General features: G+C 36.2%; 1 protein-coding gene across 1 annotated transcript in view; it reads right to left on the bottom strand.

Moving 5' to 3' along the window:
• The window catches only part of AP-1-2beta (adaptor protein complex 1/2, beta subunit), a 138,502-nt gene that overhangs the window by 89,718 nt on the left and 22,502 nt on the right, over positions 1 to 26,282 (bottom strand). Inside the window, exons 2-5 of the mRNA XM_089098233.1 lie at positions 14,698 to 14,981; positions 11,798 to 12,043; positions 7,989 to 8,182; positions 1,154 to 1,328 (exon numbers count right to left, since the gene is read on the bottom strand). Coding sequence (XP_088954359.1) covers positions 1,154 to 1,328; positions 7,989 to 8,182; positions 11,798 to 12,043; positions 14,698 to 14,976 — 894 coding nt within the window. The 5' untranslated portion in view covers positions 14,977 to 14,981. The remainder of the gene's footprint in view (positions 1 to 1,153; positions 1,329 to 7,988; positions 8,183 to 11,797; positions 12,044 to 14,697; positions 14,982 to 26,282) is intronic.

Raw genomic sequence — 26,282 nt, 5'->3', positions numbered from 1 at the left:
CGATTGCCGAATATCGGTTGATGATTACCGTAGGCTCGTTGAGCCTACAGTAATCGTAGGCTCGGATCATTCAACATGTTTTATCGATTGCCGAATATCGGTTGATGATTACCGTAGGCTCGTTGAGCCTACAGTAATCGTAGGCTCGGATCATTCAACATGTTTTATCGATTGCCCAATTTTGGTTAATGATTACCGCAGGCTTGTCAAGTCTACGGTAATCGCAGGCTCGGATCATTCAACATGCTTTATCGGTTGTCCAACTTTTGGTTAATGATTATCGTAGGCTCGTTGAGCCTACGGTAATCGTAGGCTCGGATCATTCAACATGTTTTATCGATTGCCGCCAAATTTTCAAAGCCAGTCAAGGATTTGAGAAATCAGCACCTGAATATGAGAAAAAGAGGAAAGGTATAAACACGCAAGTCCTTCGTAACGAGGGCAAACTCTAAATAAGAGAAAATATGTGACGACTAAGAAACTAAGCAATTTACAGCTAGTGAAACAAGGAAAAAAATTCAAATTATTTCGGCTAAGACCTTGACTCAGATGTCATTGGTGCAAAACAAAAAAAAGTCTATTAGAGTCCACAAACGGAGTTTTTGGACTCTCATCTACTTTTTCGTAGTCATTGAGGTTCCACCAAATCCAGGTCTAAAAAATTCCATTGAGTACCAAAATGTCTGTAAGTCCCACCATTTTTACACCCTTAGACTATTAGACTTAAAATAAGTAATAAAAAAAAAAAAAAAAAAAATTGTATATTACGTTCAGACTAATGGCATTACTTATTACGCATTATTCTAGGCTAGATTTAGGACGTTCTGTCAGAGGCATATAAGCAAGGATTTAGGAAACAAACTCGAAAATTTATAAAGAAATAACGAACTGTAAAGATAATATAAGACACTATAAAAAATAATAGATCATACAAATTACAAAACTTTGGAAGGTGGAGACTAGGACCCTAAGGTTAACAAAATATGTAGGTACGTGTTCTACAAGAGGCACTTATGGATGTAAAGCAAGCTCTTTTTTTACGGTGGAATTAATTCTTACTCATTGCTATTTGTTCGTATTGAAGATGAAAATCATAGACGAAGACATGGACTCATACCTTCATGGACTGGATTACAAACAAAAGCAACCTTACCTCAGGTTCTGTTGACAAAAGAGTGACAAGCGGGGGTGCCAACTTCTTGGTAAGGTTTACAGCGAAGTCTGCTTCCAGGGACATCATTTCCATCAGTTTCATTAGAACTTTGACTGCCGATAGGACAACTGCGGCATTTGCGTGAGCTAAACGAGGTGTGATTCGCTCACAGATGCTTTGAACAAGAAAATATTAAATTTCAATTTTCACAAGAATATATAAAACCTATATAAACAAAAATCACAAAACAAAAAGAAAAACTTATTGATAAGCAATCACAAGGATGGGTTCGGCAGAGAAAAACACCCAGCCCATCTAAACCTGAAATTGAAAGAATTAGGCTAGAATATAAGAGGGGTGTATCGCTTTCCAGCAGCCTTTGGCTTTCGCCACAAGTTATTTCATAAGATCCGAATGCAGGCGCACACCCACGGGGGGGGGGCTAAAGGGGTCTAGCCCCCCCCCGCAAGAAAAAAATTACATTCTGTTTTTAAATCTTATATAACCTGCTCGGTTTTACCATTCATTCCTTAGTCCCTACTCAATACTTGCATTCAAAGAGCTTATATAAAGTTAAAGCAATGCCTTAAAAAAAAAAATTTAAAGGATTTTTTTAAGTTTTCCGTTGGTTGGCCTAGCGATCCCCGGTCACCCTCCCCCCCCCCCCTAATTATTTTCTGAGTTCGCCACTGTCCGAGTGATATCCATTTTTTCCAACCGTGCAACAATGTCCATGTCTTTGAAGGAAGGTTCATTTTTACATAGTTCTGTTTGGACGAGGTTAGTACGCAATTATATTTTATTTGGCTAATTGGAATAATTAAGAATTTAGGCTGTTTCATCAGTTAAAGGGAAAAGTAGCTATGGTTAGTGCTTTATCAGAACTCTTTTTACACAGATATAATACAGGAAACTGAAGGACTCAAACTTATCTGTCAAAAAAGCGATAAGTTGCCATATACAGAACACGAAGTATAAATCTACAGAATCATTATATTTTCCTTAAGGAGCGTTTGAACATTCTATGCAGAAACATAGCTAGTAATATCGACGTAATCCACAAGCTAAAAGTTTTTTTTTTTCACTTAAAAGTTTTGCGACTCCTTCACTTATCTTTATTGAAATCCATATATTCTGTATTGTAGAAGCATGTGGCTTAAGATGTTTCCACCTTTAGTAAAGCAGATAAGGGCAATTCAACCTAATGCTGTTCAATTTCTGACAGTTTGGTCACTCGATGAATCGATCAGGGGGTGTTACAAAGAAATTAATACCAACTTGGGAACCTATATACTCTTTTGTTTGCTCACCAATCTACATTTCCCAAGAATGGTGTAGCTGAATGCTTTGAAGGATTATTTAACAAAGCATTGTCATTGCACCTTCATGATACACATTCTTGTAGTGATTTAGCTGTCCCAAAGATAATGTTAACCTGATCATCTTTTTCAATTATACACCATAGAAACAAACTTGTTGAATACGGCTGGACCTACCCTCACAGTACCAATGTGATCAAAATAAAATATCGTTTACTCCCTCGGCCCATCTATTCGCATCTGAAGACTGCAATTTTCTAAGAATTTCTAAGATTAAATATTTAGGACAGATCTACATTTTCGTCAATGTTGCCATGTTGATTCCAGAAAATAAAAAGCAAAAGTAATTAGTTTAATTCGAGAACGATTTCGTTTGTTAAATCAAATATTAACAGTCTGTTGATTCCCGAACGCAACTAGGACCTTTGAAGGACGGCCACGTCTCCCGAAAATACTTACTGTCATTAGATTTTAGCTTATTTTTGCTGATTTTTCGCCGATTTTTCTTTTTCTTAGGTTGGCACCCGTTAATATCAAAAACTGCATAATGTAATTTTCATAAAAAAAAAGATTCCTAATTTTTTAAGATATATATGACTGTACAAGTTTCCACTTCAGCCAGTTCAGCCAGATTTCATTTTCATTGTCTTCGGTGCTTGATGATTATAGAAGATTTTTAGTCTTTCAAAAGATTAGTAAATTAGTAAGTCAGAATGTATTGTCTAATTATGAGTTTCGAATGTAATAATTAACTGATTCAAAATTATCATTATTATCATTGTCATTAGTTTTTTTTTATAATTTATTGAATTAAGGTTAACTGAGCAGATATGTTAATTCTGGATTGTGTGAACTTGGAAGAAGAAGAAAATATAAGATTGTGAGATTCTTTATGTAGGTTTATTTTCTGTTATGACAAAAAATGTACTTCGGGGCTTTGAGGTGTGCTGGCGTGCTTTAAGCTGACCACAAAGTTTTTTTTTCTTTGGTTGTTATTATTTTATTTTTTTATTTTTTTTTGTTTTGATTACCGGGAACAACCCCTCAAGAAAAGCTGTAGTTTCAAGAGTTTTATAAAAGTTTTGTATTTTGTTTTTTAAGTATTAATGGAGATATTTCTCACTAACAAAAAAATCCATTAACACGGTTTTCAGACTATCATAGGCAGCGCGCTAGCGCTGCCTAAGTAAAGAACGATGTAAGCACAATGTGTTGTTTTTTTTTCTCCACTCGGACACTTCGTATAGAAGGAGTTGTCGTAGAAACTTCGAAAAGGGCTCATTCGATTGGACATTGGAGTGGGTAGTGCCATTATTAATAGTCATAAGTGTTTGGAGGCTAACTAGCCCTCTCTCACTTCTATCATGCCCCAAACCCTAGCAAATCAAATTTTTGACACAACCAATTTGTTCAGCGTAGTTTATTTCCAAATAGAAAATGCATTTTTGAGGAGAATTATTCCCCAGAGCCTTCAGTGCAAGGGTTGTAAGTTATGCCATTGGGGCATATAAGGTTTTTTATAGACGGTGTTGCCGTAGAAACTTCAAAACAGGCTCATTTAATTGGAAATTCAAAGGGCTAGTGCCGTTTTTAACAGTCAAAATTGATTGGAGGGCAACTAGCCCCTCCCCCCCCGCCCATTATTTCTCCAAACACATCCAATCAAAATTTTGCGATAGCCATTTTGTTCAGCGTAGTTGATTTCCAGATGGAAAATATGTTTTGAGGAGGAGACTCCCCCACAGCCCTCAGGGCAAGGGTTATAAGTTATGCCCTGAAGGCATATAAGGTTTTTAAAGAAGGCGTTATCGCAGAAACTTCAAAAACAGCTCATTCGATTGGAAATTCAAAGGAATAGTGCCCTTTTTAATAGTCGAAAGTGATTGGAGGGCAACTAGCCCGCCCCCCCACGCCCATCATTCCTACCAACACATCCAATAAAAATTTTTAGATAGCCATTTTGTTCAGCGTAGTTGATTTCCAGATCGAAAAATATTTTTGAGGAGGACACTCCCCCAAAACCCTCACGGCAAGGATGATACGTTATGCCCTGGGGCCATATAAGGTTTTTATTAAAATCTTTGTCGTAGATACTTGAAAAAGGGCTCATTTGATTTGAAATTCAAAGGGATAGTACCCTTTTTAATATTCGAAAGTGATTTGAGGGCAACTAACCCCCCTCTCACGCCCACCTTGTCCCCAAACACATCCAATGAAAATTTTCAGATAGCCATTTTATGCAACGTAGTTGAAAGTTTTGGGAATTACTTCTTTAAGGATGACAACCCCTCCCCCCACAGCCCTCAAGGCAAGGTTTGTAAGTTATGCCTGGGGCATATAAAGTTTTTTTTGAAATCGTTGTCGTAGAAAATTCAAAAGGGCTCATTCAATTGGAAATTGAAAGGGCTATTGTCTTTTCTTAATAGTTGAAAGTGATTGGATAGTGACGAACATCCCTCTCACGCCCACCATTTCCCAAAACACATCCAATCAAAATTTTGAGAGATCCATTTTGTTCAACGTAGTTGAACGTTCCGGAAATTAGGTCTTTTAGGATGATAACCCCCTCAGAGCCCTCAGGGCAAGGGTTGCAAGTTATGCCCTGGGGGCATATAAGGTTTATATAGAAAGTTGTTGTATAAATCATAAGCAGCACGATCGCGCTGCCTAAGTAAAGAACGGGGACACTCGAGAACGAGACAAGAAACGGGAACTAAGTAAAGAGGAAGACACTCCCCCACAACCCTCAGGGCAAGGGTTTTAAGTTAGGCCTTGGGGGCATATAAGAACGATGATGGCAAAATGTATTATTTATTAATTTTTTCCTTTAGAGCAGGGCACTTCATATCAAAGAAGTTGTCGTAGAAACTTCGAAAAGCGCTCATTCAATTGGAAATTGGAGTGGCTTGTGCCCTTTTTAATAGTCGAAAGTGATTGGAAGGCGACTACTACCCCTCTCACGCCCACCATTTCCCCAAACACATCCAATCAAAATTTTGAGATAGCCATATTGTTTAACGTAGTTGAAAGTTCTGGAAAGTCGGTCTTAGAGGATGACAACCACCCTAACAAACCCTAGGGTAAGCGCTGTAATTTATAACCTGGGGACATACAAGGTGTTTATAGAAAGGGTTGTCGTTTCCAAAAGAGGTCTCATTTGATTGGAATTCGAAAGGCCTATTGCCCTTTTTAATAGTCAAAAGTGATTGGAAGGCTTGGCGAACTTATAGTAAAGATCAATGTGAGTCTAACGTATTATTTGTTTGTGTTGTTCTTGCTTAGACTAGGACACTTCATATTGAAGGAGCTGTCGTGGGAACTTCAAAAAGGGCTCATTCAATTGATAATAGAACGGGCTGATGCCCTTTTTAATAGTCGAAAGTGATTGGAAGGCTGAGGGCAACTAATCCCCCTTCCACTCCCACCCAACCATACCAAACCACCCAATTATTCTCTTAAAATTTAAACAAATAAAAATATCCTAAGTGTATCCAATCTATAAAAAAAAGTAAAAAGATTTTTTTGCGAAAGGTATCAAGTTTTCCATTTCAGATCAACTAGTGGAGGTATGAAACTATATTAAACAGTACTATTTGTGTCCAGATTTATAAAAGGGTGTACGCTGTTGAAAATTGTTGAAGATTTTTCTCCAGCATACAAAGAGCAGGCCAAACTAAAATGTCTTAAAAAAGGAAAAGATTTAAAGCATTATTTTATTTCTCCTTTAAAAGAATATGTGAATGTAAAACAAACAGAAATTAATTAATAAAACTTTTTCTACAAAATAAGTTTTTCAAAGAAAAGTGAAAAACTCTATTCAACGAAAAATGCGCAACTGTCAAATAAAACAATCTACCAAGTGTGAATCTACCACAAATTAGCATCGATAAATAAATGAAACCCAAAACGAACAGAAATTACAATAATTAACCAAGTCAAACTCAAAACGAGCAGAAATTAACATAAGTTGGACGCAAAACCCCTAGGCCTTCCCAAGGCCAGAACAAAATTTGCACCTTACTGAAAAATACAAATGAATGTGCATTGTCAGTTTAATATACATATACTGATATTTAGTAATCAAAATGTTAATATTTTTTTATTTATTAAAGTTATAAAAGTAAAAACATTTATATTTTTTCAAAAGACCTAAAACCTAAAAGCTAAAAATCTGCCTTTGGGGAAGGGACATTAGCCCCTGCAGCCTATTTTTTAGCAGAAATGTTGCCCCATGTTTGAACCAGGGTCAGGCGAGAATTATAATAAGAATTATAACAATAATAATGAGAATTCTAATAATATCATAAGAACTCCTGACTCGGTACAGAATTCTAGTACAGAAGGAGAAAACTCGGTACAGAAGAATTCTAATACTAATAAAGAGAATTCTAATAATATCATAAGAACTCCTGAGTCGGTAGAAATGATCTAAGTCCTGACTCTTGCAAGATTCCGATAAGCTATAAAGCTGTAATCAGGGTAAATTTGAGCTAAGTTCAAGCTGTGGACTGACTCGATGTGAGCTAAGTCCTGACTTTTTGCAAAATTGGCAACTCCTGAATCAACATAAAAACCAGCCAAGTCGAAACTTGATTGAAAACGAACTGTGTTCAGACTCAGTGCAAAAACGATCCAAAAGTCCCATGGGAACATAGCTTAGGTCAAGTAGACCTCCATATAAATTTGGGACCTTTTTTTTTTGTTTTTTTTTTTTTTTTTAGACCAAGGCACTAGCAGGCTTCAAAGATTCAAAATTCGGGTATAAAAACCAAAAGCAAAAAAACTTTTTTAATGCTGGCCAATGGTCTGCGTTGCGCAAGTACCGATCTCCTGATTGGATACCTTTGTTTGAGAGTGCAATGTCTGGTTGGGGGCAAATCATTTGGCGCTTCCTGTGTTTTCCCCCAGATTTCTCTAGGTACCCATTTAGAGCTGGGTCAATTCCGGCTGAGCTTAGAGTCACACCGTAGACTCCTGTTCCAAACCAAATAACCAGCGATACCAGGACTCGAACCCCTGACCCCTGGCTTGTGTACCAAACTCCAATTGTGTCTCAGCAATTTCAACTTTTTTTTTCACTTCCTGAGCAACCTTCCACAGAGCAACAATGTCAGACGACTGGCCTAAAGCAAATCAATCAAATACTTTTCAAATTCCAACTTTTGTCTATCGTGCTTTAGTCTACAAATATTTCCCTTGGCAGACTGGGTGTATCCTCACGATTGAATCTCCTTATGATTGTACTGTGTGATTGAAGACCTCCTCCGACCCCCCCCCCCTCCCACTAGCTGCCAAAACTCACGTCATCATTTTTTGATTGATATATTTCCAACAATATGATTTTTGTTTTGACGAAGAGGCTTGTCTTCGCCAAAGATAATTGTAATACTTTAATTTACATCTTATATTGAAATGATACTGCTTAAGAGTACCTAATTTCAATTCCGGTGTGAGATTAAATATTTCGGTGCACCATGCGTTGCAATATGGAAAACCCCATTTAAAGTTCAAGTTACCTCTGAGCTTCTCTTTCATCTTTTGGTGTATATGTAGCAATAGCATCTAAAATGAATACTTGGCCCCACTCAGTGCATTCGTTTAGAGCAGTGAGAAGTTTATTGATGATTTGGGTGTTCATCTCCACCAATGGCGCACCAGTGCTGCTCGCCTCATTGATCTCGGATATAGCAGCCACTGCATTTGCAACAACCTGTAAAAATAAACATTTTTTCAAATATTAAATTAACCCTGAGGGAAGATAAATTGCTACTGCAGCACTTTGCAAAAGCCTTTTCTGATATCCAGCATGATAGAGAAAACTTGCATCTAACGGAAGGGGTTGTCTCAAAGGCACTCTCTTCCATAAGGCCTCCTCTTCCCTCTCTTTGTTGGTATTTTCAACATTCCTCCAGAAAAATCCTTTTAGCCTCTGAACAGTTTTGCACTTCCTGATTGCTTACACTTTTGAGTTTTAGATTTCTGGCTCTCTAGTTTCAGAGTGATTCCGCAAAATGCTAACATTTCAACGTCTCTAGGTCAGTTCAGGATAATTTCAAGATTTTTTTTTTTTTTTTTTTTTTTTTTTTTTTTTTTTTTTGTCAGATGGCAACCTTAAATTAAATAGTCGATAAGCTCCCATAATCCCCATCTAGTAGCTAATCCGGAAACAATCACGTATATTTTCTTGCCTTTTTATGATTGAACCAAGAAGGCATTCGCGCTTTGCATACGGTTTAAAGAGATTTTATACACACAACAGCTTACATTAATGGGTCTATGAAAATAATTCACCACATTATGCTACTTTTCCAAATGATTTTATGCAGCGGTGTTGGTTCTGGATCATTTTTGTTTAGGCCTTACTTCCCCAATCCTTAAAAAACAAAGGATACTCATGAATGTTCGTCGAACCAACCAATTACTCTTTTTTTCTGTATTTGTTGAGGTATTTGAACTCCATATTATTAGACAATTACGTTACTTGTTATAGGCCTCCTTATCAGTTTCGACACCAGCCTAAGCCCCGATATGTTTATGCTTTAAAATGTTTGGGTAATTTATTAGAAAATGCGGATGAGCCAGGTGGGCCCATAACCCTTTAAACGTATAATGATAGTAAAGTACCTGACTCGTCTTTGCATTTCCAAGCAATAGATGAGCTTTTGAACTCTGGAGTATCACCAGATTTAGTTGGCCTATTATTTACATATAGTGTCAAACAAAAGCCACAGTGCGCATTCCTTGAAATGATTTACTGTCTAAAGAAATACCAATTCACGTTCGACTCAAACCGCATGCAACTACTTCACTCATATTGTGCTACCCCAGCTCGTGAAAATAGACTTTCACTAAATAACGTAAAATATGATGTTTGATTTTCAACGAATTCTAGACACGAGTTGCAGTACAAGAGACCCGGGCTCTAGATGCGACAAGAGTTTATAACAAATTTATTGATTTGAATGGTACTGCACTAACACCTGGTGACAAGTTCACACACCCTGGTTCCCAATTGGTAAAAAGCTTGAGAAAACAAAGCTACTAATGTTAGAAAACATTGAAGCCCTGCCACAAATAATATATTTAGGGCCGGTTTACCGAATATTTAGTGGTGTAGCAGAAAATCCTGTCGGATCAGAAAAGCGAAGACGAAAAAACCGCAGCATACACTCTTTTGTAAGGATCGGAGAACAAATGTTTTGTCTAGCAGAAAACTCTTAAGTTATCTTGCCCCCCCCCCCCCCCCCCCCAACGGTAAAAAAGCTGTCACTGGAAGTTTCAAACAGACCCCAAGCCATGATACAAAACAGGGTAGACCAAGCAAAACAACAATTTCGGAAATATTCATTTACCAAGAGAAAATGATCCCCTCCCATCTCTAATGAAATTATTATCCATCTGCACAATTATAACAGTCTAATTTAATCTTTTTCGCGACAACTGCAAATTTTACCCAAAAAGGAATACATTCTCGATATTTAACTTTTTAGCAACGGAAAAAAACCGTCAGACTCAAACCAATGGTCTACTTAGTTTCATAGATTTGACGCATTAATATATACAAGGAAGTAGGTTTCCTATAGATAAGTTTTCTCCAGAATTACTAACATTAAAAAGCTATTCGAGCTTGAGACTCGCTTAAGGCTCGCGAGCTTAATAAACAAACAAAAATATATTAAAATGGGACACACTTAATATTTGGTGAGTGTACCATGTTTTGTCTCACGGCAGAGGAACCGAGCTGAAATTACCAGGATTTTTTTTTTGGGGGGGGGGGAATTATGAGGTAAGGAAAATTATGATGTTGTGCTTGATGAATCGGGACGAAACATTCTTTGTTGCTCCTCGCGAAAGAGCATAGGCTACACTTTTTTTTTTATACCTGTCGTCCAACAAGGTCTTTAGCTAGTTTCTTAAACAATAATATACTCTTGATTAGGGAATATGCACTCTAGTTCTTGTGTTGAACTCTCCCCATTTTTTTACATTCGATTTAGCCATGGTTGGTTCTTTTAGCCTTAGACCTTTCATGATTATTTTGTTTACCAAATTTTCTGCTTTCATACTTCAGGTCAAGACTGTCCCTTAGTAGCGTATGCGTATCCTTATGATACAGCAATCAAAAAACGCCTAATAGTGACAATGAAATTGTACTAAACCCTTGCCAAAAATTGAAGCAGTAAGTGGGCTACATTTGAAGAAAATTCTCTGCCTTCTTTTTGCTTTTACGAATAACCTTGACACTTAAATCCCTCTAAGAATATGAAACATATGTCTACTTCTTACCTAATATTATAGAGCATTTTAAGTGTTTAGTTTCCTATCAATTCAAACTTTTTCAAAATGAGATGTACCGAAATAATGGTAACATTTTTGGTAAAAAATGGTAACAATAAATAATGGTAAAAAATAATGGTAACAGCAGCGAATTAACACTCAATATCAAAGATAAACATAAGAAACTATTGAGGCCACAATTTAGTGATGACGGGTCACTAAAGAGACAAAATAGAAATTACATCTCGACGTGCCTATTATTGTCAAGCAGCACGCTGACTGAGAGTCTGTTGACTAGTTCAAGGTTTTGATCCATTGTTGCAAAAGATTGTCAAGCAAAAAAAACGTGACACTCAAAACAACTTGCAGCCAAAAAAAAAACTCAACATATCTTTATGCGGACCTTGTAGATGTCTTTATTTTATATTATAATAATATTCCTATTCACTAAGTATTTTCAGTCCTTTTATTTACTATCCTCCTCTCTAGTTTGGTGCAAGCTGCTGTCTCTGAAGAGAGAAAGGAAATCTCTCTCTTTAAAAAAAACATACGTTTCATCAGTTGTCTTACACTACTATTGGGGGCTATACAAAATAAAGATAATACTTAGTGCAAGCGTTATCTAATGTTTAATTTTTCAGCATTTGGAAAGAACACAGAAAAATACAGCCTATCTTCAAAAACAAAGATCAACAAAACTAATATCTGTACAGCTGCGCTAAGTTTTCAAAACAAAACACGCAAGTTTTCATCACAGGCTTTTTAATAGGTAACAAGTTTTTTTAAATATATTTAGTGGGAGAGGTATTGCCAGGATTCTGTTTTGGGAGGCGCCAAGCACACTGTGGGCGGGAGGGGGGGAGTCAGTCAATCACTGTAACCGCATTTTTATATACGTCATATAATCGGAAACTATGTATTTTTAAAATGCTTTCACATTCCAGAGCGTGCGGGGAGCCCCAGATGCGATCCTGGGCCTACATCCTGATACCAATAGAAAAGAAAGATTTGAAAATGAAAAAAGGATCAGCAAAAACAACAGAAATACCATAGGGTTAGAGTCTGAGAGCAACTCTTTCAGCTGATCTAAGAATCCTTGGTCTTCAACTAATGTTGCTGAGATGTCATGTAGTTTGGCAACACAGACAGCTGCAGTTTTTCTCACATATGGGTCTTCATCTTTCAAACACTTCCGTAAGGGCTCGCAAAGGTATTCAGTAATTTTATCAACTCGAATACAGCCCATGGTTCGAACAGCAAGTGCTCTGATCAAAGGATTTGGGTCTTCACAATCCTAAAAGATTGAATAGCATTAGGAACAGAAAAATATACGATGATGCGTTCAGACAAACTGGGAAAATGGTCTGTCAGCTGGAAACAGTTACTTTCCTTGAAAATACCCTACTTGAGTTGTCTTTAATAGAAAAAAAAAACATCAAGATTACTGTTTTCTTTATTGTATCTAAATATAATTGAACTGTTGCTTTTCCAAGGGAAATGATCCAAACTTACTCCTCTACTGTTTAATGATTTCTCCCCCGTTTGTTTCCTGGCCATATAGCCTTACAGGGGAGTCTAAGTTGAAGTGTTTTTGTTGTGAATTTATCGGAAGAATAAATTGATTGATTGATTGATGGCAAAAAAAAAACATATTAAGACTGTTGCAAATTATCCAAGAGGGTATTAAAAATGGTTTCTGAAATGGTAAAAGTGAAAGAATAGGCATTAATTCCGAAGTAAAATGTTAATGATTCCATATACAACAAATAAAAAATATAACCCTCCCAAATAGTCACCCTCAAAGCTGCTAGAAAACTCATACATCAATTTCAATACTGGAAATCTAGTGCCTACTACAGCCAACTATCCAATAAACTTTCCAAGCTAAACTGTATAACGCATGCACGCTTCCGAATTATTTTTTATTAATTGCACCTTTTTAGCATACTTTTTCGGCAACAGAAATAAAAAAAAAATCTGGCAAGTTTGCTACTTTTATACAAGGCATTTTCTTTGCCTCCCATTTTAGGCCATTAATTTTTTGGGCCACCGGGAGATATGATATCATAGATAATAATACATAATAAGAATATCAATTTCCAGTCAAATGAACCTCCTCTAAAGTTTTTACAGCTGCCCCTTCCATTAAACCTTATATGCCGGGCATAACTTACAACCCTTTCCACTAGGCTCAGGAGGGCTGGGTCTAACCCAGAGGCATTGTTATTTGATCTTTGGACTATGTTGAACACAATGGCTATCTCAATATCTTGATCGGATGCATTTGGGGAAAAGAGGACATGGGGGAGGGGGCTATATGCCCGCGATCCCTTTTGACTCTTAAAAACAGAACTAGAACTTCCGATTTCCAATTGAATGAGCGTCCTCTGAAGTTAATACGACCACCCTTCCATAGATAGTGCCTCTGGGAAAAACAGGAAAATATTTAAGCCCTAAGGCCTTTACTATAGGCACCACTATAGTGTTGCCTCTGACCTTATGCACTATGGCCTTTACTACAGGCATCGCTATAGCGTTGTCTCTGATAAAGTACAAGTAATAAGGGCCAATTTTTAAGGACCCTATGTATCCAGCCAAAACTGAGATGGTGCATCAGTTTTGTTAGCTAAAGACTTATAGATATACATTTATAACCAACCAGAAACAAAACAAGTTAGGCTTTTTCCAGGTCCCCTGAAACTCTTCTCCCTCCCACAGACAAATATGAAATTCCCTTGGGCCAAAGAATAGTCCCTAGAGTTTTAGTCTCATTGTAAAGGTAAAGCCAAGGGCACCTGCGCTTTTCTTCCAAAACCACTCTGTGAAAAATAGATAATCTAGAGGCCCATGTGCATCATGCCATCCTCAGAGTTATTTTATTAGGCTTTTTGACTATTCTGACTAAAACAACCATATGCAAATTTTGATCTGATTCCACATGTGATTACAGGAGGGGGGAGTCTGGGAACAAAAAGGCCTAGGATGCCTCCCTAAAGGTGCAGGCCCTTATAAGGGGAAGTAAGCCTTTCACTAATCAAACAAGTTTTCTACAACCACCCATTCTACACAAAATGGCTGGATAAAAAAATATATACCCTTGATTAGGATATATTGAGGTGATTAATGGGGTGACTATTGGGGTGACTGTTCCAAGTTCACAGTCAATGCCACTCTTAAGCATAAACAAAAACAAAAAACAAAAATAAAAGGAATTCAAGACCAGATCCTTGGTTTAACAAGGGTTTAATTGGACTCCTATTTATAAACCACTTTAAAGTCACCCCACCTCTTCTCTCTCCCTTTCTCTACACACCTGGGGAGGTACCTAATTCATCTTCCTTGGCCACCTAGGCAACATGCCAAGCATCTTATCAACATTATCTTATGCACCCACCAAGGCTTTGCCCCTTGTGGTGTACCAGATTACCAGAATCAGCTGTCTCAGCCCACCTTAGCTAAAAAAAACTCCTTGAGCCAACCAATGTCAGGGTCTTGGTCAGTGTTTTTCTTGCTTGCCTAGTCTATAAATATAGAAGAGCTAGCAGGGCATATCCCTTGCTTCTGCAGTAGGATTTGTTGTACAAATGCAATGACAAGACACAAGTTGAAGCCCAATCAATCAAACAAAAGTGCTGTGTTGGTTTGATTCAATCAAACCCAGGCCCTCATAAATCATTTAAGGTAAATTACAAATTTTCCATTTTCCCAAATTTCCATTTTTTTTTTTTTTTTTTATGCAATCCAAAAGAACAGATTAGATGAACTGAAAGTTACAAAACATTAGAATTTGAGCCTATCAATGAAACTTGTTTTAGAAACAAACAGTGGCCAACCTCCTGATTCTGAAATAGAATAATACAATTAATCCATATTTCATCCCCTTACTGCTAAACTTTTTGTAATTTAGACTTAATACTAAGATTTAGAAATAACATTAAGCTGTCCTACCTTGACAAATGTATTGACAGCCATAATTGCCATATCAGGTTGGCTCTTTGCATAATTCATCAAATACAAGTAGACCAATTTTTTCAATTCTAAATTATCAGTCTGCATGCAATTAACAACATCTGGAAACAATGCAGATACATCTTTGCCAACTGTCATAGAAGCTATTACTTTCTTGACTGCTTCTCTCTTCTTCTCTTTCTTGTCACTATTCAGCTCTGATTTAAGCTCAAAAATCTCCCCTTTCTTGGTGGTTGTGAAGTATTTGGCATCAGTCATCTTGTCTGAAAATATGGAGGGGTACTATTTCTGTTATTTCAAATGTCAATACACATCTAAGAATCAGGGGCCAGGAACGTTTTGAGTGCACAAATCTACTCACTCCCCCACCAAAGCACTGAATTATCAACCACTTGCCTATTTATCAGGCTTGAAGGGTCTTTTGAAGGTAACTCCGCTACTTTTGGACTGCAGTCTTTGGCAGCAGGATTTAAAAGGTTTTTACTTGAATTCTAGTTCCAGATACTTTTTTTTTTTACTGATTTTAATAAAATTGTTCTAGCCTTGCAAGTAGGGAAAAGTACTGCTAATCAACAGGCTCACTCAAGACTTTAACTGTGTTTTAAGTTAATTTTTTTTTGTGATATTTAAGCTTTTGTTGTCAGTTTTATGTTAAACCTGGAATATGCCCCATCACCTATTGAGCCTGGTACTGAAAACAACAATGTGCTTAACTTGTGTGTAATTACCCTGATATAGCCTGAAAACATAGTTTTTTCCCTAGAGTCACAAAAGCAAGATCTTTTTTTCTTCTTCTTTTACAAAAAAAAACTCCACAATCTGGAGTTTAAAAAAATATATTTAAGTAATGGTTTTAAAAGACATTTAGCCTAATGGGACTTCTTTTGAAATTATCCATTGAAGGATACAATTTTTTTTTTTTTTTTTTTTTTGAACTATGAACCAACTGCCAATAGGAAATAAGCAGCCAACAAAAAAGAACACAAACCAATGAAATTGGTAATATTGTGCTATAGGACAGAAATCAGATACCAAACTGAAAATATATCTATTCAATACTTTGTTTTAACATAATAATTGCTGTTTTTCCTAACCTTAAGTCAGCAGTAAACAAGCACATGCTAAGGCAAGACTTCACTTGTGCCTTAGGATAGTTTGATAACTTCACAATCAGTTTTTTTTATCAATCATTGCACTGTTGGTCTATCGCCCCAGGTGGCGATAGGGGAACGCTCTAGAGATATGTAGGGTACCTCCATAGGAGGCATGGACCAAGGGGGGACCTTGTCCCTGGGGGTCCATAATAGAAACGGGGGCGCCCTTGCCCGGGGCCATGAATACAGGCGGAGGAGGAAGAAGGCCCCTCAAATGTACACTCAAAAGGGCCCAGTTGTTTATCCACAAGTTCCATGAGTTGCAAACCTTCTCCCAGCACTGGGTTAAATTGCATGGTGATGCAGAACACCATTACGGGAGGATCCTCTATAGGAGGACAACCGCGGCAGGGCGGAAGATCCAAATCTATGAACAGCAGCCTCTGTAAAAGACTGTCTTAACCCGTTTAAGGTACCAAAAAAACTGAGTACCTTGTAGTCAGCTCTATTCTCGATTAAGGAGTGGTGACCCTCGAGGAAATTATAGCCTAGTAAACGACAAAGTATTCGCACGGGATTCTGACTAATGGACAATTATTCGGGGCTTGGTATGTTTTGATGGGCGTCTTTGGGCTGAAAAACCTCTTCCTAGCTAATTTATCTATTACGGGTTGCCTCCCCGTAGTAGCATAATATTTGTAGGCATGAATATATAATGAGTCGGAGGTAATAGGCTTGAGATTGTCTGTGCAGGATTTCGACTCTTGTTGATAGAAGAGCATCGCCAAGCGCTGAAAACCATGTTGTGACCAAAATGGGCCCAGGATTGCACAAAGCCTCCATTCATGGAGGTCCCAGGGACTTCTTGCTGTCCGGTTCTAAGCCGGCTTAAGCACTTCGGTGTAGACGTGAGAAGATACATTGATCCCCGGCCTGCACGGGTATCCGGGATCAGTGCTTTTCCTGAGGCGAAAAAAATTTCAATGATTTAAAGAACATGAAAATTGGAACTTGGAATGTTACGACATTAAAAAATGACTATCGTATCGACATTTTGACTGACGAATTCAGACGATTCGAACTAGATCTATTAGGAGTTTCAGAAACTCATATCCCAGGGGTAGGAAGCATGAAATTAGGTGATATAGAATTTGTTTACTCAGGCAGGAAGGATGGGTTACATAGACAGGGAGTAGGGCTCATGATGAATAAGGAAGCTGCTAAGTCTTGTTTAGGCTGGGAAGGTATTAATAATAGAACACTAATTGATCATTTTATGACTAGAAAGTTCAAGGTATCAGTTATAGTAGTATAAGCCCCTGTAGAAACGACTGATGGAGATACTATTGACTCAGATGAATTCTACTTACAGTTACAGGAGCAAATAGACAAGGTCCCAGGTAGAAATATGATGTTATTGCTGGGAGATTTTAACGCCAAGGTTGGTAGAAATAAGGATAGATGGTATCCCAGCTTAGGTAAATTTGGTGTAGGAAAAGAAAACAGTAATGGATACAGAATTTTGCAATTTTGTAGGTATAACAATCTAGTTATAACCAATACGGTGTTTGGTCATAAAATGGCTCATAAGTTAACATGGTATTCACGTGATGGTAAGACAGCAAACCTTATAGATTGTGTTATAGTAAATCGAAGACTGGCAGGACCAATACAAGATACTAGGGTATATAGGAGTGCCGTTATTGATGTTAAAAGTAAAGTTCACCATCTAGTAGTGTCAAGGGTTAATTTAAAGCTGAAATATCGGAAGGGTAACTATCTCCCTGGAAGTTATGATGTTGGTAGACTCCAGGATGAGAATTTGAGATAAACTTTCCAGGAACAGTTGAATACTAAACTTGAGAGTTTAAAAGTTGATAATGTGGAAGATGGTTGGAATGATTTTAGAAAAATGATCTGTGAAGTTGCTGAAGGTGTCTTAGGGAAGAAAGCTAGAACTCCAGCTAAGAATATCAGTGAAAAAGCATAATGTTTAATAGAAAGGAGAAAGGACTTGTACAAGAATTATCTGAGTGGTAGATAATATGAAAACAAAAGAAATGTAAAGAAAGTGGAGAAAGCATTGAAATATGAACTAAGGAGGTGTGAAGTGGAGGCCATGGATAAAATTGCCGAGGATTTAGAAGATGCAGCTAGACGGCATAATAGTAAAATATTGTACTGGCACGTTAACAAATTGAGAGGTAGTAGTCAATCCGGACTTGTCCCAGTTAAAGATAGGAATGGGGTGGCAATTAGCGATAAGACAAAAGCTAAAGCAAGATGGGCCGAACATTTTGAGAATTTGCTTAACCGAGATAGAGTTGCAGGAAAAAATATAGAGGAAAATGAAAAAGTTTGTGATACCTTGGATGTGAAGGAAGATTTGTTTTGTGAGGAGGAATTAGAAACAGTACTAAAAGGATTAAAGAATAATAAGGCTCCAGGTGCTGATAGGGTAGTAAATGAGTTTCTTAAATATGGTGGCTCTGAGGTTAGAAATAACTTACTGAAGATTATGAATATGATTTTTGAAAAAGGGAAAGTACCTAATGATTTTAGGAAAACCTTAATTAAGCCACTTTATAAGAAAGGTGATAAAAGTGAGTGTGGTAATTATCGAGGCATTAGTCTGGTCTCTGTAGGTAGCAAATTGCTTAGTAATATGATACTTTTTAGACTGAGAGATGCCGTAGACAAAGTTTTAAGAGAAGAGCAGTGCGGTTTTAGAAAAGGTAGAGGATGTGTTGACCAAATTTTCACTCTTAGGTTAATAATTGAGAAGTGCCTAAGTTTTCAAACACCTTTGGTCCTCAGTTTTATAGATTATGAGCAAGCGTTCGATTCTGTTGATAGAGGAGCTTTAGTAAAGGTTTTATCCTTGTATGGTATACCAGACAAATACATTAAAGTGATTAGTGCTATGTACGAGAATAAAACTGCTGCGGTTAAGGTAGGAAATGAGGTTAGCAGCTGGTTTGGTATTAAATCGGGTGTTAAACATGACTATGTTCTATCCCCCTTTGCACGGATAGTTTTGATGGATTTTGCCTTAAAGAGCGCATGAAAGGCAATTGAAGACCACGGAATCGAATATGTTGGAAAAAGTCTCCTGGGCCTAGATTAGGCTGATTATTTAAGCATCATAGATGAAACTGTGAGTGAAATGAATGAAGTTTTAGAGGTTTTGCGAGTTCAGGGTGGTAGAATAGGGTTAAAAATTAATGTTAAGAAGACTAAATCACTAAGGCTAGGAATAAGTGAAGATGAAAAGGTGAAGTTGGGTAATGAAAAGATTGATCAGGTGGCCAGCTTCACTTATCTTGGTAGTTTTATTAGTAAAGATGGTTGGAGTAGTAAAGATGTTAAAAATAGAATATCCAAGGCTCAGGGTGTTTTTTCACACTTAAAAAAAGTCTGGAAGAACAGGAAGATAAGTCTACAAACAAAGATTCTAGTATTAGAAGCTACAGTCATGACAGTGTTCAAATATGGCTCTGAAGCATGGGCGCTTCGAAAAGTGGATGAAGATTTGCTAGATATTTTCCAGAGAAATTGTTGAAGGACTGTTCTGGGTACCCGGCTGACTGACCGTATTTCAAACAATAGGCTATACGAAAAATGTAGTTCAATACCACTTTCTAGGTCTATAATGAAAGAAAGGTTGAGGTGGTTAGGGCATGTTGTTCGGATGAAGGATGACAGATTGCCGAAGATTGTTCTTTTCGGCCAACCATCTAGGGCTAAACGGAAAGCAGGTCGTCCCCGTCTGGGTTGGGAGGACGTCATAAAGAAAGATTTAAAGGAAACGGGAACTTCGTGGGCGGGTGTAAAAAGGGAGGCTTTGAATAGATTGGGGTGGAGGAGGAGCGTGCGTAGCTGTGTTGGCCTCAGGCGGCTTGGTGCTGCGATGAGTTGTTAGTAGTAGTAGTTAGTAGTTGGTCTTGGGGCCCCTTATATCTTGATTTATGAAGAAAGGGGTCCTTTCCTGAAAGTTTATTTGAAATATCAGTTTGATGAGGTATTATAGGATTAAGGAGGGTATTGTAGGAACCACTACACCATTTTACTTTTCTAGAGGCTGTTAATTCAAGTAGAAGTATTTTCATGTTTTCTCTCTGTTTCAGTGTTGTTTTCTTTTCTTTTGTACTAGCAATGTTTTTTTGTGTTTATTAAAGTTGTTTATGTGCTTTCCGTGTTTACTGTCTTGTCTTTGTGTTACGACAAGCTCTGAGTACTTACCATTTTGGGTGAAAATAAATAAATAAATGAGTTGAAGAAAGAAGTGACCACCATATATTTAGCAATGTATGTCATTAAAAAGCATAAGTACCTTAAAGTTGATTTCTTGGGCCATCCCTCTACCTCATCTATGTCAACAACCTCTACTGGCTTTTTAGCACCCCAACTGCCAGTGTCTCCTGTAGATTGTATCAGAAAACTAACTACCAGACTGTATTGATATCTGCAGCTGATAATCAGAAAGAACTGGTGGCATTCATGGATGACAGTACTCTAGGCACTGCACCTCCACATGAATCATCCCTTATATTTAAGGTCCAAGCTAAGACCAAGTAGATATTCAATTGGTTTTAGACAGAAATCTATTAGCTTGCAATACAAAAAAGTTGTACCTGCTTATTTTTTCTTGTATAGGTGAACATGAAGCGTTTTTGTTAATGGTAAAATGTTATATATGATTTAGTTATATGTTTTATAAGAATTAATTTATTTGCTGAGTATTGTTTAGTTAACATTAGCTCCTTGAGTACATAGGGAAAATTTTAGTACAATTTTGACTGCTGGGTGGAACTTAATTTAGGAGTAAATTTATGTTGCAAGACGTCAATCAGATAGAAAAAAATTATACCATTTGATTCCCTATTCAATTCTCTTTTCAAATATATTAATCACTGCTGCTGCCATATGCGCCCATAGACTGAATTTTAGGGGGATTACCTGGTCTAATCAGCACTTCCAGTGCTGTATAATTGAAATCCACGACAAACTATAATAAGCAGCGTGATAGCACTGCCTATGTTCATCCAGCCCCCCCCCCCATACAACAATCATCCACCCAAATGCATTCAATCATAATTTTTGAGATATCCATTTTGTTCAGTGTAGTTGAAAGGTCCAGAAATGATGTCTTTGAGGATAACCCCCCCCCCCATACAGCCCTCAGGGCAAGGGTTGTAAGTGATGTCCCGGGGGTATATAATGTCTTTATAAAAATGGTGGTTGTACATACGTCGGAGGGGACTCATTGGATTGGTAATCAGAAGTTATAGTGCTCTTTTTAAGAGTCAGTGATCAGAAGGCAAATAGCCCCCCCCCCCATACATACATCATATTTTCCAGAAATGCATCTGATAGAAATTTTAAGATGGTCATTTGTTGTCATAGAAACTTTGCAAAGGGCTCGGTTGGTAATTGAAAGGGCTAGTGCCTTCTTTAATAGTCAGAAGTGATTGGAGGGCAACCACCCCTCCCCCCCCCCCCGCGCCTATCATTTTCCCAGATACTTCCAGTCTAAATTTTTAGATAGTTATTTTGTTTGACAAAGTTTAAAAGTCCAGAAATTATGTCTTTGAGGATGAGGACCCCATCACAGTCCTCAGGGCAAGGGTTGCAAGGTATGCCCTGAGGGCATTTCAGGTTTTTATGGAAATGGTAGTTGTATATAAATATTAATATATATATATATATATATATATATAATATATATATATATATATATATATATATATATATATATATATATATATATATATATATATATATATATATATATATATATATATATATATATATATATATATATATATATATATATATATATATATATATATATATATATATAATATAAATATAAAATATATATAATAAAATATAGTACCTGGCCCCAACACTCGGCACTTGGCAGGCTTCCATATAAGGATTCTTTATAAGGAAAAATTTAAAAAAAACTCGTTTTAGTTACCTCCTAGCTAAAATAATGAAGATTATATGAATGAACTACAGTGCTCAGTTCCTTTGGGCTTGAGTTTGTTCTTTACTATAATTACTGATTACAAACAGGAAAAAGCTTATGGCTTTTTTTATTTTGAATAGTAAGAGACGAACTTCCAAGAATCAGGCAGCTAGCTAAGCCAATTTGTGCCATGGTTTGTCCTTTACTCGGTTTCAGCCATCTCTACAGCCATGATACCAATAAAACTTTCATAATCCCCTTTATTAATTCTAATGGTTCACTTTATAGTCCAATTACTACAGGATATAGTTAGTTTGTTAATATAATTTTTAAAGTATGCAGCTACTGCTGAAGCCATGATTTTTTTTTTTTTATTGGCTGTGTTCATCTTTTACTATGATACATCTACTGCTAATTTTACTGTGGTCTAGAGTTTGTTCTTTATTATAATATTTTAAAATAGAATCCATTTTTTAACAAAAAAAACTGTATTTTCATGTACAAGATTGATGGGTAACATCATGATCTTAGGTTGTAACCATATATGGCGTAAAAGCAAATGCAATATTATAATGTTAGCTATAATTACATCAGTACAGATTCACTAATGTTATTAAGCAAACTGCAAAAATATTTATGGTGTCTAATATTTTAAAAAGAAGGTCCTACTTGTGATGTCTGCAGTGAAAAGAAGATGTGTATTTAATCTACCAAAGTGATTGTTAATTATTAGGGTAATTTTATCCATGGTTACTTTTGTATAGACTACCCCAATTAAGTAGCTGACCCTGTAAAAGTTATTGTTATCTGTATTTATTTGCATACTGCTTAAACAAATCATTTATATAAAAAAAAAAAACATGCCTAGATAGTTCTTCACGTTTACCTATTACCTTAAAAACAAATCTATGATTACCTTGCAGTAGCACAGGGGATAAGAAAAAGCTTGCCAATTTGAGGTTTGAAGGTTCAGACCCACGTGCTGCAAGGAAGAATTTAGTATGCTCTTTTATTACTAAATGCTAATCTTTGTCGAAATAATGACAAATCAAGTACCAAAGACTTTGCATGAAACAATTTTTAATGTTCTCTTTTATGGTCTTTAAAAAGATAATTTTATGGTCTTTAAAAAGAGAATTAGATAAAGGGGTTCTTCATTACCTCCAGTTACCAAGGCATGCACAAAAATGGTAAAAGGGTTTGCTTGCATTTTCAACTTCCAATAGTGATAGAGGTCCGTCATTAGAAACTATCTCTGGTTTTTCATTCAATAAATATTGAAATTTAAAAGACTTTTCAACCTAAACAAAGTAACTGGTACGAAAACAACCATCCTTATCAATTGCTTCAGTGTTTTTTTTTTGTTTTTTTTATCAAGATATCCCATACATATGTTTTTTCTGCTTAATATAATCCGGGTTGCAGCAGTAGCTAGCAACCTAGTAAGAGACGATCACGTCCAATGTTAAGAAACATAATAACCCATAATTCCTTAAAATAGGCTCAAATCAAGAAAAAAGTACAGCATTAGAACCGCCTTGTTCGAAACCCTTAAATAGGAAACTTACTTTCCCTTCGCTTGAACAATAAGAAAAATATATTGGCTTTGAAAATCAAGAAAAGTGGCAGCTACAACAGCATTCTGCCTAAACGGTATCTTTTTTTCTTTCTTTTTTCCCACAGATAGTTTAGCACTGGAACATCATAGAGAGTTGTTCAATGGCTCATTTGAAATGAAATTACTAGATCTAGTGCCATTTGTAATTACAAATTTTCTTTATTTTAAATAAAATCAATTTTTACTCCAAAGAAGAAAAAGCCGTTGGATTTTTCCTGTTTGTAATCAGGGTTTACATAATCTGGGTTGCAGTTCCAGGTTGCAGTGGTAGCTATCAACCTAGTAAGGGACAATCACGTCCAATGTTAAGAAATGTTATAAAAAGGGGAAGGACCCACCAATTTCATGAAAAATTTAGTTGTACCCTTTATAAGAAAGGTGAAAAGAGTGAGTTTGGTAATTATAGAGGCATTAGCTTGGTTTCTGTAGGAAGAAAATAATTCAGTATGATGGTACTTTTTAGACTTTTTAGATGGTACTAGTAGCTAAATTTATAAGAGAAGAACAGTGTGGTTTCAGGAAGAGTAGAAGATGTGACAACCAAATTTTCACTCTTAGATTGATAATTGAGAAGCACCCAAGTTATCAAACTCCTTTAGTCCTCAGTTTTATAGATTATTTTACATTAAAGAACAAACTGCAGTCCATAGTAACTAATGTATTATAAGAAATCATTCTTATCTTTAGTTTAAACACATTCTTATCTTTAGTTTAATTACAAAAGGTTTTTAAATACATCAATTTCCTTTAAAATAAGCCATTAAACTGTTTTCTATGATGTTCCAGTGCCCTGTTAGCTGAAGAGAAAGTGAAAAAAGAAAGAAAGATAAATACAGAATACTGTGGTTGAAGCCACTTCTCTTTATTTTCAAACCAATATATTTTCCTTGTTATTCAAGCCAAGGGATGGTAAGTTTCCTATATTGGGATTTTAGACAAGGCGGTTCTTATGGTGTACTTCTTGTTTTGATGTAACACAATTTTCAGGAGTTAGTGCTATTACATTTCTTAGTATTGGACATGATTGCCTCTTACTAGGCTAACTACCACTAGCAACCCACATTTACTGTGAAAAATTTTATGGAATTTCACCCACACAAGCATACCCTTTTTCAATATTGTCTCAAAATAAATAATCTTGCATAATGTACAAGCTTTGGTGGCTCAATCAGTAGAGTGTAGGTTTCATAATCATAGGGTCATGAGTTTGAGCCTAAAATAAAGCATATAATGTTTTATTTTACTACAGGCTAGAATTTGTTCTTAATTATTAAGTATGGTTAAGTTGCCTATACATGTTAGTATAGGCAAAAGTTTATTCTTTATTCTAACTATCTGAGGAAAAGAAGAAAAAAAAAGATGCCATATATGCAGAATATCCTAGTTGCAGCCACTTTTCTTGGTTTACAAGCCAGTATATTTCCCTTGTTGTTCAAGCCAAGGGTCTATAAGTTTTGTATATAGGGGCTTTGGACAAGGAGGTTATAATAGTGTACTTCGTTTTTTGGTCTGATCCTAGTTTTAAGAGTTATGATCTATGTCATTTTTTACCATGGGGCGTGATTGTCTTACTAAGTTGCTAGCTACTGCTGCAATCCAGATTAACAAATTTATTATCATGTCTTATATGTAGCTTATTTTTCATAAGTGTCTGATGGTACAATGCTAGGCATACAAGTGGTTAGGATAGCTGGCATTCATCAAGATTGGCAATAAAAATGCAATTTTTATTGACATTTAAATAAAAAAGTTTTAATTCAATTAAATTTTGTTTTTTATTTAAAAGAGCACTAGAACTTTTAATTTCTGTTTGGATGAGCCCTCTTGCAACATTCTAGGACCACTTGGTTGATATAAATACCCCTAGAAAAAAACAAATAAACACACATCTGGAATCTTTCTTCTGGCAAAAAATACAAAATTCCACATTTTTGCAGATAGGAGCTTGAAACCACAGCAGTAAGGTTCTCTGATATGCTGAATCTGATGGTGTGATTTTCACTAAGATTCTATGACTTTTAGGGGTTGTTTGGTCCTTTTTTCGAAAATAAACTAAATTTTTTCAGGCTTGTAACTTTTGATGGGTAATATTAAAATTGATGAAACTTGTATATTTAAAATCATCATAAAAATCTGATTGTTTTGATGTATCTATTTGTATCAAAATTTCGTTTTTTTAGAATTTATGTTACTATTGAGCCAGGTTGCTCTTACTATACAGTTTGTTACCACAAACTGTTTGATCTATGATGCACACAAAATGACAAATTACTCTTAACAGCTACAGAAAAAGGTATGGAACAAGAAAAAGAAAAAATCCCATTGATATGCAAACAAAAATGTTGCCCAACGAAATCTACGGCTAGAAGACAAAGCAAAATTACAATGGAATGAAGGAATATGTTAGTTTTGCATGCATGAGTGTGTAAAGGATAAACAGGAATGAGGGATTGAATTCATGCCAGAATTACTTAATTCAATCAAAATTGCAGATTTTTTACCCTAGAATGAAGAAGTGTTATTTTAGCATCTGCAAAGATACACAAGAAGGAGAAATGAACTCATGCCTGAATTATTAACCACCCTCTAATGGAATGAAGTTATTTTGGCACCTGTGAAGTACAAAGAGGATAGAGGAATTGAATTCATGTCAGAAACAAAATCACGTGACATCACATTTATATACATTCAAAGAGCAAAAATTGCATCATTTTTTCGGAGGGGTAGTTCTATTATTTTTAGTATCTATGATGCACACAAAATTACAAAAGATGACAAAGCCTGTAAACAGCTAAAGAAAAAGCCATGGAACAAGAAACAGCAACAATCACATTGAATTGCAACCAAAAAAGTTGCACAGCAAAATCTACAGTTAGAA

The sequence above is a fragment of the Artemia sp. Qi Xiang Cuo genome, chromosome 12 (genome assembly GCF_049724085.1).
Source record: "Artemia sp. Qi Xiang Cuo chromosome 12, ASM4972408v1, whole genome shotgun sequence".
Taxonomy (NCBI): Eukaryota; Metazoa; Arthropoda; class Branchiopoda; order Anostraca; family Artemiidae; genus Artemia; species Artemia sp. Qi Xiang Cuo.
Note: the sequence above shows the minus strand (reverse complement) of the source record. Positions and strands in the feature narration are given on the sequence as shown.